Source organism: Zingiber officinale, chromosome 5A, assembly GCF_018446385.1.
Source record: "Zingiber officinale cultivar Zhangliang chromosome 5A, Zo_v1.1, whole genome shotgun sequence".
NCBI lineage: Eukaryota > Viridiplantae > Streptophyta > Magnoliopsida > Zingiberales > Zingiberaceae > Zingiber > Zingiber officinale.
The window spans coordinates 36140324-36153151 of NC_055994.1; the positions used below are offsets into that span (position 1 = coordinate 36140324).

Below are 12828 nucleotides of genomic sequence, written 5' to 3' on the forward strand. Positions count from 1 at the left end.
GTAGTGCAATAAGTGTGAAAAAGAAAAAACATAAAACAAAATTCAATTAAGAAAAGTTTTAAAAATGTACTCGAACAGTTGTAAAACTAATTGAGAGAAATCTCACTTTATTACCAATTGAAGGATAAAAAGCTATAGAGAGGATGATATCGCTCACAAATTTTAATTTTTAAAATTTATCTTTTAACTTTTAACTTAATAGAAAATGCAACGGAAATAAAATCAAAATACAAATTACATATATGTTATTTACTTGATTCACAGTCTCTAAGACAGCTACTTCAAATCCTACGATTTGTTGAATTACTTATGAATATACTAATTTTTCTCTTTTCAAAGAACTTTTTTAAAAACGAATAAGTCTCTTACAATTAAAAAGCATACAGTATCACTTACTGTACCTTTTAAGATGAAATTCAAGTAGTAAAATAATGTAGAAAGAATAATGACAACTCTTGACAATTAGAAGCTTAACTTAGGTAATCGAAGGGCAATGTGGCACAGACGAGCAAAGTTTTACTTGAACACTTGATGAAAGCTTGGATAATTGTTGTATGAAGCTTCTGCACACAATCCTTTTTATAATTATTATTCAATCGATTGATCTAACCATACAATCAATCGATTGTCTCAATAATCGAATCCAGATCAACTTTTTTTGATCGACCAATCTATAGATTCAATCAACTAAACCTGACCAGGTCTTTCGATCTCTCCGATCACCATCTAGTCACCTAATCCCTTGCTACATAGCAACTTGGTATTTATCTTTGGTCGTACAATCACCACGTCACCATCTTTGGTCTAGTTGATTTGTTTGGATTTTCTCTTTTTAGGGTACGATTTTCTAATCTACCAGAACTTCCTTTAACTTAATGTCCAATCCATAAGTTCGTCCTACCAAATGTCTAATTCGTCAACCCATTTGTACTTCCTTTACTTGGTATCTAATTCTTTATTCCATTAAATCTTCTCTTTTTGCCTTGTATCTGATTTTCCTGACTTACAAAGGGTTCTACTAGGGGTTCTATTAAATAGCATACACACTTAACACATATATCAAGCCATCCATGCTTAATTTTAAACCCTTTGTCAATATCAAAATCTGAATTCGAACCTCTGATGTTATTATATATATATATTTTTTCAACAATCAAACATTATTTGGTTTCACGAGATTTGAAAGAAAATAGCTATTCTACGAACCATACCCACAAGATGACAACCAAGGTTACCGATACTGCCACTAGTGTGAATTCCACACAACCATATATATCGATCAAATAAGGAAGACCTTATCACTTCTTAATCATCTAACTTTAAATATCAACAAATAGCTAAATATTTTTGGAAGCTACAAATCTTCGGCTGGAAAGGAAGAAACAAAGAAACCGGAGACCAAAAATATCAATTCCTACCGTCTCCAAGCATCACAAACTCCATTAGTACATTTACAATAACTCCATTATCTAAGCTTGACACAGAAAATGTACATCCTAAGTATTGAACAAAATGGTTACTCAGAGTGTGCCTCTGTTTTGCATGTCCGCTTGTTGTGCCCTACAGCTTGGCACTTGCTGCAACGAAGAGGTCTTTTAATTGCAATTCTTGGCTCGTCGGGTTTTTCCTTCGGACGGCCAGCCGGTCGGCGGGCACGGAGAGAGCATGCACTTGAAAACTGAAAGGGATTGGTGCAGACTGGCATACCGACATCAGGTATGGGGTTGATGGATAATGAGTAGGCTATGCGGTAGCACTCACTTGAGAAGTATTTGGAGCAGTATGCATATATACATCCATTAGTGTGCTCTATTACAGCAAGAGCATGGATGCAAGGCAAACCACTCACCTGCCACCTTCTACATGTGCATTCATTGGTTTCAGTGTTGACAACATTAGTTGACTCGTCAATCACCTCAAACACGGTGCCAATTGGGCGCACTAATGCAAAAGAATGTGCTCTGATCATGTCTTCCTGCACCTTCTGATTTGCAGAGGGTACAAGTGCCTCAGTCCATGTATTACAGGAGACACGGCGGCTATACATCAACTCCATCAAACTACACCTCATGGTATCAACTATCTGGAGCACTGATGGTTCAGATCCTACTGATAGCCAATCATTGTATTTCTCCACAGCAACAGACGAATATTGCCCATATCTCAAACCCTTGAAGAAAGCATCAGACCAAGTCTCAGGTTTTGTCCCCAGAACCCATTCTGCAATTTCTTTTGACTCACTCCGGATGTTTTCTATGCATTCATTGAACTCATTCACTGTATTAGCATAAATAGCACTTTTAAGATGATGGATCATTTTATCCTTCACTTCTTGTGTCCAGGAACTCTTCATTTCATTCTGAAAATTTTCAATGAGATATTGTTCACTGTAACAATGAAAGCCGTCCTCAAACACCTTGGACAGTTCCTCTTCCATGCCATTTTGACTGCTTGATATGAAAGTTATAGCACGAGCCTGAGTAAAAGAAGATTTAAGCTGTTCCAAAAACCAATGCCAGGTCTCATTATTCTCAGTATCTACAACTGAGAAAGCAACTGGGTATATGTCATTCTCACCATCAACTGCAGTTGCTGCTAAAAACTTCAAATGCCTATTTTCTTTCAGTGAGAAAGCGTCAAGAAAAAGGAAGGGGCGGCAACCATGCTCAAAACCATATAGTGAGGCATGAAAGGCAACAAAGAACCGAAATCTTAAATCATTTGATTTATGCAGTGTTGCAACGCTACCTGGGTTGGTCTCTATTATTCTGTCACAAAACCATGAAAGTTGATTGAAAGCCTCCTCAAACGGGTTGTAAAGATCTTTCTTGGCAATAGATTTCCCACACCAAACTTGTGAGTAATTCAAACTGAGTCCATATTCTTGCTCCAGATCATTTGCAATGTCCTTTGGCTTATAGTTAGGAATCTCACGTAGCTTGTCTTTTATAACACTAGCAACCCATCTTTGAGAATCAAGCTTATGACTTTCTCTAGTAAGTTCTTTTCCACATGTGTGACTAGGATTTATTTTCTTAATCATGAATTTTTGTTTGGCTGATGACCTAGATGCATGTATTCTCCATGGGCAGTCCTCTACGGTGCATTCAGCAGTCACACGAAATTGATCATTTTTAACAAGTTTATATATGAAACTATGAGCAATGGCATACTTGTGCAAGGCATCACGGAAATTATTTGAAGTAGAGAATACCTGCCCCACCCCAGTGATTAAATTGTCCCAATCACTGCATACTTTTATCTGCTCTGCTTCATTAAAGTTGGCTAGTTGTGTAATGTCAGCATTAGTAAAGGTACCTGAATCAGTTACATCACTCCTAATCATCCTATAAATAGAGTTTCTCATCACATCACATGTTTAAAATATTTGCTATAAACACCAGCACACGTTTGACAATACATACCTGCTTTCACTTATCTTGGTGACATAAATGTCAGTTGTATCTGAATTTGCATGGTAAGAAATCATACGCATCAGGTCTTTGTCATTGGATATTGTGATGGGAGTCCGTTTGTTTCTTGGTAGGAAGTACTTAATTGAGAAGGGTTCATCACTGAAACTAAACATAGATGCTATCTCTGACTTTAAATCTTCCAGTGACATTTTACTGTCAATATCAATTGCATGTGCATCGCCACCAGAATAAGACATGGATCCATCATTATTCCTAACAAAGTGACCTCCATATTGGCAAACAGTTAAAATTTTCTCACTTGCCATTCCGTGGATAATCTGAATGTTGCCTAAGCCCTAAACTATTGAGAAAAGTGGCATAAAATGAATTAGACCATGGCTGCAATTTAATTAGTGTAAAGAAAGAAAATAGGTATCCATGTACAAAAAAAAAATGATAAAAAGTTCAATGACAATCCAAAAATTAAGAATGTGAGACTGGTATTTATTATTTTGCAAAAGATAGAAAAAAAGGAGATATTTATGGTATTTTTTAGATTAAAAGTTCAATGACTCAAAAACTGATATCATGATTTCGGATTCATGATATCAAACAAACTTTGAAATTTAAACTTATAGGTTTCTTTATAATCCAAATTCAAATCCTGATGTGGAAATAGAAATTGACCTCCACAGGGCAAAATTGCATCCAATATAGCAACAAAAATAGAGTATGAACATCTCTAGAAATTCAGGATGTGTTAGGGGATATTTAGCACGATCATGGCAATAGCAACAAGAGATAGAAAACAGCTGAATATGTAAAATTATTTTTATCATTTAAAATATTTTTTATGATTTAGTTTTTCTACAATTTTATAGTGGAAAGTGTAGATCAAGAATGTTGTATGCTTCAATGACTGTTGGTTGTACTCTTAAGTTTATCTTGTAGTGCTACTGGGTGCCAAAGAATTAAGAGTACCTTTCAACCATATCCATTCTAACCCCCTTTTTACTTGGAGGGTGGAAAGTTTTTCTTGTTCACTTTATCAAAAATTTAGGGTGGATAAAGAAAGTCATCATTCAACGGATAACTTTTAGAAAAATTCATCCCCTTCAAATTGGGCGGAAAGTAGAGGGAAGTAAAAATAAAAAAAAAAAATTACATAAATGTCCTTTTGCTATAATAAAATTATCACATTATATAATCCTTCTACCCTAAGTTTTATCATCTAGATTTTTTTCACTTATTCTCTTCCGCCGACCTCCTCCCACGATTGTTGCACAGTCGCTACTCCAATTGTCCTCAATATCTTCTGCAACAACATGATCAGCGTTCCTCGATCGAGCAATTACAGCCACTCAATTGTCGAGGAGCGTCCAACCATAGCTACTCAAGCTGTTGAGAAGCATCCTTAGCATCTTCCAATAGATTGATGACAATGTGGTTCGTGTTCCTCTGTTGACAAAGCTTCACGGTTGAGGAGTTTCTACAGCGGTAGCAACATGGTGCGTCTAAACCCTTTTTTTGCTTTGTTTAATTTCATAAAAATTATTTTTTTTTTAACAATTGTGATCTTTATTTTTCATAATGTTTTTAGAGGTTTAGAGATTTTCCAATGATCAAATGTCCAAAGCACGTCTTTTGATACAAAAGTGATCCATAAAAAGTAAACTTAGTAGGAATTCTTCAATTGAAAAAATTAAAATAGGATATTTTGGACAATATATAATTTAATTTTCTTTCCTTTGTTCTAAATAAAGAATTCAATGGATTGATCTCCTTTACCTTCCTCAATTAAGGTAGATAAAGGATTCTTTTCCTTTTCACTCGGGATTCTTTTCTGCCTTGGATGCCTTTCTTTCTTCAATCCACATCTCCAAGTAAACAAAGCATAAAAGAAAAAAATCAATTGGAGAAAGGATGATTGGCACTTGTGTTCATGAAATATAATCTTCAACCCAAATTGAGTTATAAAATTTGTCAAAGAGAAGGGAGAGTCATAATTCAATTTGTTTGTCTCATTAAGAAATTGATGATGAGTGGATTGCTAAAGTTGAAGACTGTTTGTCTTCCAAAAGATGCTTCATGGATATATGCCAAAGTTTAGAAAAGAAAGAGAGGTAATGTACACTAACAAATGTAATTTAGGTATTTATTACGTAAAATGATGTTTATTATTTATAATCATTTTTTCTTCTTTTGTTATTGTTGGTCCAAGAAAATTGAATGTAAACAACGATAATAACAAGGGAAAGGGGAGGTGAAAGTTGTTGAGGAAAAAGCCAAAAGAGGAAAAAGCAAATAGAGAAATGACTGCTAGACAATAATGATGAAACATCATTCAAAAAGGAAATGGAGTAATTGTGATACATATATTTCTTTATATTAGTTTTTGATATCCCAGAAGTGAATTGTGGCCATATTACTTAACAATGTCTTTAACTCTTTAATGCATTTGTGGCAATTATACTATAGTGTTAAATAATGCATTCTTACAACTCTTGGTAAGGTAGAATTTTTTTTTGACTTATTTATATTTTAACATGAACATTAAATTCACAATATGATTTGGTTATATAAATCAACGAAACAATGTATAACATGAACATCAACTCATCTATTGAAGCTTAAATATAAAATTGACAATTTTGTACATTAAGTTGTATCTTCCTTACTTGGTCCAACTGGCTCTCATCATTTCTTAGTTATTTATGGTCAACCAAACCTAATCCTACTCCAAAATCTAATATAGAAATATTTTAATGGAAAACATCAGTTTGAAATAAGGACCTAAATTTTAAGGGGTAAAATTGGCAACATCATGATAGTTCTAGCAACATCTATTGGAAACAACATTACAAAGTTTCAGCAGTACGGCCAATCCTAATTAAATAGATGTTGCAATCCGTCATTCCAAACCACTCTATGTAGCTTGAAATCAATATGCCTAAAATATGAAACCACCTCCATCATGAAGTCACATGGCTAAATTTTCATTTCTCGTGAAGCAAAACAAAGTAACTCTCCTATATACAAGCTCTAGAATTGACAAGTCTTAAGGGTAGAGATGACAAAAATTGGCTGCTCAAAGCCCCCAATATCTTGAAATTGCATCTCTCTCTCTCTCTATTTTTTTTCCACTCAAACCTTTATATCCATTTCTCCCACTTGACCTTCATTGTAGATGACCGTCCTTGATATGTTTTGATCATATGCGTCATATAGGGATAAAGGACAATCCGGTATACGAAGCTCCCATCAATGTAAGGTTTTGGGAAAAAGTCGAACCATATTTAGTCTATTGCATGCAATTCATTGCAAGAGATTGTTTTCACAACTCAAACCTGTGATCGTCAAGTCACATGACAACAACTTTATCATCGAGTAAATGCTCATGTTCATCTACATCATATAGGGGTCAATTCTAATAATTTTTTTGCATACAAAATGTTTAGGATGGCCTATGGTCCTGTGGTATGAGCTTTTGGAATCATTTGATAGGTGAAATATTGAAAACACACCAATTCATTTCATCATTGAGATTCAATGAGTGTCTTTGTTGTGATTTATGTATATAACAGCAATAACAACAATCAAACTTTTATCTCGCTAAGTAGGGTCAGCTATATAGATCTTTCTACACATCGGGCTCAATCTCCTTCTATATCCTCATCTATATTTAAATGAATTTTATCCTATTTTATTATTATTAACCAAGTTTGTTTGGTCTCCCTCTTCCTAGATCAATATGTGTAATTGTCATGCTCTTACATCGCTTAACTAGAGTATTTATTAGTCGCCTAAGTATATATTCATACCATCTTAATCATGTCTCTTAAAGTTTCCCTGAATAGACGCAATCCTAACTTTCTTTCAAATGTTCTAATTTCTTATCTATTCATCCTAATATATTTGCACATCCATTTTAGTATCTTCATCTTTGTAACTCTCATTTTTTACTCGTGTGCTCGATTTATACCCAACATTCAACTTCATATAACATAGGTGATCTAACCCTCGGTTTGTAAAAAAAACTTTAAGCTTTAAAGGTAATCACAAAGAACACTCAATGCCCTCCTACATTTAAACCTTCCCACTTGTAGCTTATGTAAAACATTTCTATCAACTCCTTCATCTTTTACAAAAGAAAAAATCTTACATATTTAAAGTTCTTAGTTATAAGTAATTCGTCATCTTTTATCTAAACAATTGTCAAGCGAGCCAACCCAACCCATCACGAGCCAAGCGAGTTAGCCCACCTAGATCTACCTTTAAATGGGTTGATAAAATTAATTGTTTGGCGGGATCGGTCAACCCAACGGATCCAAACCCAAATTGACAGCTCTAGAGAAAATGTATAATTTATATTGTCGACCTTTTAGGTTTGAATTCAAATTAATTTTCAATGACCTTGGTTTCCTTCCCGAATCTTTTAACTATCACTCTTTCATAAAGTTTCACAATATGACTCATTAGCTTAATACTCATATAATTCACATAATTTTTTTTACATTTTCTTTGTTTTTAAATAGGTGAACTAGAGTATTTACCTTATATATTTTTTTTTGTTTTCAATATTCAATACCTTATTTCTCTAGGCACTTTTATACCTCTATTGGAATATATCCGGTCTAACCTCTTTTCCATTTTGCATCCATTTAACACCTCTTCTACTTTTTAAATTTGAATTCTATGACAAAAGTTTAAATTTTAATACTCCTCTGACCTACTTAAATTTCCTAAGTTGAGTTGGTCGCCTAAACCTTCATTAAAAAATTAACAAAAATTACACTTCCATGTTTCCTTTATTTTCTCGTCCTTCAATAGTGCTCCATTGGATTTATTTTTAATATATCTTATTTAGGTAAGATCCTTTATTTTCCTATTTTTTTTGTTTTAGTTATTCTATAGATGTCTCTTTCTCTTTTTGTATTAAACTATTGATACAAGTGTTTGAAAGTTATTCTTGAGTTCACTCACTGCTGGGTCTCTTTCTTGGCTACTGTATACTTATTTTTCCGTCATTTTTTCCTAGAATTCTTCATTCCACTAGCAAGATTCTTGATTTAGCGATGTCCATCCTCTTGAGTCATTGAGTATGCTGTTGGACACCATTTCAAATTTGATGTCATCTTATTTCATGTTCTATTTGAGTCGCCCTATATTTATTCTGATAATTGTGCTCCTACTCTTGAATTAAATATTCTTTATTTTTCATCCTTTAACTTCCACCATTTGATCCTAGGAGTCATGCATGTTTTCCTTTTACTGATATTATGCTTAACGCGCTTCTAACACTAGTAACCAATGTTGGGTGATTAAGTTTACTCCAAATATGACTTTATAATCCTTACAAATTTTACTATCCCTCTTTATGAGCATAAAAAAGTTAATTTGTGATGTATTATTCCCTTTTTTTTAACATAACTAGATATCTATCTTATTAGAAAACGTATTAGTTATTATATGTTTATATGTTATCTAAAATTTAATATAACTTTTCCTTCTTCATTTCTTGTTTCAAAATCATAACCCCATACCCCATATCATATTCCTCACTTCTAACTCCTACATGTGCATTTATCTTCTATTAAAATCGTCTTATTGTTGGAATATTTTTTGTACTACATCATCCCAAAACCTATGTTTGATATCTTCATCTGATTCTACTTAAGTGTATATATGCTAATTACATTAATAATTTCTTTTGCTATCACTGTCTTGAGCTATAATTTTATCTCTCTTTTTAAACACTTTTACTACTTCGTCAACTAACAAACTATCTACAACAATACTTCATTTCTCGTTTTACTTTTTTGTGTATAATAACTTAAAATTAGAGTTCTCTATTATCTTTGCCTTATCCCTGCCCATTTTATCTTTTGTAAATATAAAATTAAATTTTCTCCTAATTATTGTATTTACTACTTCCATTGTTTTGCCATATTCTAAATCTAAGAGAATTAGCATTCTTATAATGTTTGTTCTTATCCAAACTAGGGCATAAAAACTTTTTATATTTAACACTATAACTAAGTTCTTATGAGCATATAGTGGTTCTACGTTGCAGTCCAATCATACAATACATTCCTTCCGAGGAACAATCCAGCATTAACACAATAATTTAATGGATCCATACATAACATTTGTCTATGTTTTACGTTGGTTGCCAATCTAATGCTACCCTTCTCCCATAGGGGAGTTTATTCATCGTAAGTGGAGTTGTGAATTATGTATAAATTGTACAATATTTTAGTGAATAAAATATTCCAATAATGTACATTTGGTGTCAAAGAAGTTTCCTAAATCTTAAGAATAGTGTTGCTAGTGGATTAACATTAAAATCCCACCATATGAGTGTAATAAAAATAAGTAAATGTTCTTTTCTGTTATGAATGGTCATTGAATGATCAATCGTTGCTTGGATCAAATTACTATTATTTATTCTCTTACCTCGTGTTGACTTTTTCAACTTTTGCTTATAAATAATTAGAACAAAAAAGATTTTGTAAGTTAACGTGTCATGTATAATGTATTACTGTTTTTTTACATTTTATAATTTAACGATTGACATTCTGTGCCCAATATCTTAATCTAAGTTAAATATGGAGGTCAAAAATAAATACAATAATAATAAATAGAATAAAGAGAAAATCCTTTTCTAAAAAAAGGAGTAGATATAGCTAAGGGCATGTGTTGGTTCAACTCTTGTTGTTCACCCATCACATTTTTTCTCAAATTAATAAATAAGTCTATTTTCGACATTCTATTTAAAGCGGCAAAGAATAAGACTATATATATATTATTTTCCTAATTTCAAATGCAGGATAACCCCAATGTATTGTGGGGTTTTTCTACCAACTGGTTGAAGTGGTTGGCTTCCTACTTGTCTCTTTCAGCTTAACATATGAATAAGTGTAAATCCTAATTTATTTACATCTGTATCACCAGAGGATTAACTTAATTCATCAACATATATTGGGAAAGCAGATTGATCATATGCCAAAAGTAATGATCAAAGCAGGATTCAATCATAGAAGGAAAGGACCCATGCCTGTGCTAACGTAGAAGCAAGGATTATCAAAGATGAAGCTTCAGCGTCGTTGGAACTCTACTGGCACCGATCAGTCCTAACACAAAAGGCCAATGAGATCCACATCAACAGCCACATATGCCACACCCAACATGATGGAAGTGATTTTACCACAGGTAGACGATTTTGGCTCTGCAGTTGCTGCAGTCTCTATAACTGACAAGGGAAGCACGACTAAGATCTGATTGAAGGGGAGAGTCGCTGCAGATTGAGGACAAGGAGATCACACTATTGTTGGATCTCACAGATCCTCCCCTATGAACCTTGGCGTAAGCTCGCAGAACAGAGGGAGTCAAAGCTTCCGTTCGACTGTTAGGGGTTGTCAGGGAACAGAAGAAGTCGCGGCCGCCGATGCCCAAGGGATGGGACTTCGACTCTAAATGCTCGAAATTCTCTCCGCGGCCACGCAAGATATGGAATCTGTCGATGGAGGCCGTCAACAGGTGAACTCGATGCGAGGGAGTGGATCGGGACTAACTGTGCAGAGTAAGGGAAAAAAAAGGCAGGGTTCAGACGTCACCTCCGCGGCTCCAGCATGGTCTTCAGAGATCCTCTTCATTTTTTTTCTATTGCTGATTGAAGGCCGGAGGAGGCGTCGCCCGCCGGCGTGAAGCTCACTCGGAAGAGGACAAGGACATCGCACGGGGGTTGCCGTTGTCTCAATCCACAACAACAACAACATGGACCATTAACCCTAACCCTAAATTTCAAACAAATCAAAACGGTTGAGGGTAGCTAATGGTTCATAACTGGTTCATCCCGGTTTAGTATCAATTTGGGCTTAGATCGAGGCATCAAATATTATCATTGCTCCATATATTTCTTCAAATTTAATTGGCTAGAAATTAAAATAACATCTTTGTACTTTAAAACATTCACATCAATTTCCTTATTACTATATCTAAAATTTATAATAAATAATCTACTTTATTAAATTTAGATAGTCACTTTTCACTACACACTCATCAAATATCCTAAAATTTCATCATCCTTAATTTTTTTATTATTTTTTTCTTTTTCTTCTATTTTTTATTATTATATTTATAGAATGAGTGAAAGGAGAGAGATTAAAAAGAAATATTATTTTATTTTTAGGGTAGAGGTTTCATTTCCTGAATTTAGATAACTACTATTCATCAAATCTAAATTTAGGAAATGGATAGGGTAACTGATAAGAGGGTTTTTAGTTACCTTATTTGAAATTTAAAATAAAATCTTTGAATAGAATAACTGATGTGGATATTCTTATATTTTAGAACACTCAAATGAATGATCCGTTTTCACGGACATAGTTAATTTGGTACTTAGGGGCACCTATAATAAAGGATTTATAGCATAAGGTTTATGTTATAATTTTTTTTATTATAAATTCTATCTTTACTACTATATTAGAGTTTATAACTTTTTTATAAATGATCTTAAAATTATGAGATCGGTTTATATTTAAAAAAAAATACTGCAAAGAGAGTTTATATTCTCTCTTGACACGTGCATAAGAGCAGCAGGTAGCACATAGAGATGGTAATTTTCTCCGCGGGTTTAAGGCCCCGCGGAGAAAACTTGAAATGAGAATGGGGATCCTCGATTTTTCGGGGATGAGGCGGATTCGGGGCGGATATGGGAATACTATCCCCATCCCTGAACCTGTCCCGAATATTATTATTATTATTATTATTATTATTATTATTATTAAATAATAATATGATTTTTTTAAAAAAAAAGTATTAATAATAGTGTTAATATTAATATTAAAATTTTTGAAAATATTATTAATATTGGTATTAATATTAATATTATCATTAATAATTATTATTAAAAAATAATAATAATATAAATTAAATTTGGGAATGAGGCGGGGATGGGGATTTGATCTCTTGGGTTCGGGTTCGGGGAATCTCCGAACCTGAAAAATGAGAACAGGGCGGGGATGAGAATGACAAACCCATCTCTGCCCCACCCCATTGTCATCCCTAGTAGCACAGACCCATTACACTATTTAATATTTTTTTAAAAAAATATTTTTTTTATTTATATTTTTTAAAACATTTGTTTATTTTTATCGAATTATTAATTTTACATAAATAAATGTATAAAATTTAAAATATTAATCTAATTATAAATATTAAATTAAAATATTAATTAATATTATATATAATAAATGAAATTATAAATAAGTAAATAGACAATGGAATCATACAAAAGTTGTTGGAGAGATTTATAATAGTAGAGAGGTTTTAACTTTTGATATAGTAATGATGTGGCAGAGCATAAACCTCTCTAATGACTACAGATACCCTTCGATGGTAAGACTATCAC

The 12828-nt window shown here is 33.1% G+C and overlaps 1 protein-coding gene across 2 annotated transcripts; it reads right to left on the bottom strand.

Annotated features, from left to right (window-relative positions):
* Window positions 1-1273: 1273 nt before the first annotated feature.
* Window positions 1274-11228, bottom strand: LOC121980428. Of its 2 annotated transcripts, none has more exons than XM_042532461.1 (5): window positions 11033-11228; window positions 10624-10932; window positions 10474-10549; window positions 3426-3772; window positions 1274-3347 (listed from the first exon to the last, which is right to left on the bottom strand). In XM_042532461.1, the coding sequence occupies exons 4-5, from the start codon at window positions 3740-3742 to the stop codon at window positions 1517-1519; spliced, it is 2148 nt and encodes a 715-aa protein (XP_042388395.1). In that variant the 5' UTR covers window positions 3743-3772; window positions 10474-10549; window positions 10624-10932; window positions 11033-11228; the 3' UTR covers window positions 1274-1516. The 2 variants fall into 2 exon arrangements, with proteins under 2 accessions (XP_042388395.1, XP_042388394.1); XM_042532460.1 differs by having other exon boundaries at window positions 3426-3777.
* Between the last annotated feature and the right edge of the window lie 1600 nt (window positions 11229-12828).

Excerpts from the sequence above, each read along its gene's own strand:
- LOC121980428 (XM_042532461.1), bottom strand. The coding sequence starts at position 3,742 with ATGGCAAGTGAGAAAATTTTAACTGTTTGCCAATATGGAGGTCACTTT. Across the intron at positions 3,348-3,425 it reads ACCAAGATAAGTGAAAGCAG|GATGATTAGGAGTGATGTAA; the intron begins GTATGTATTGTC and ends CTCTATTTATAG.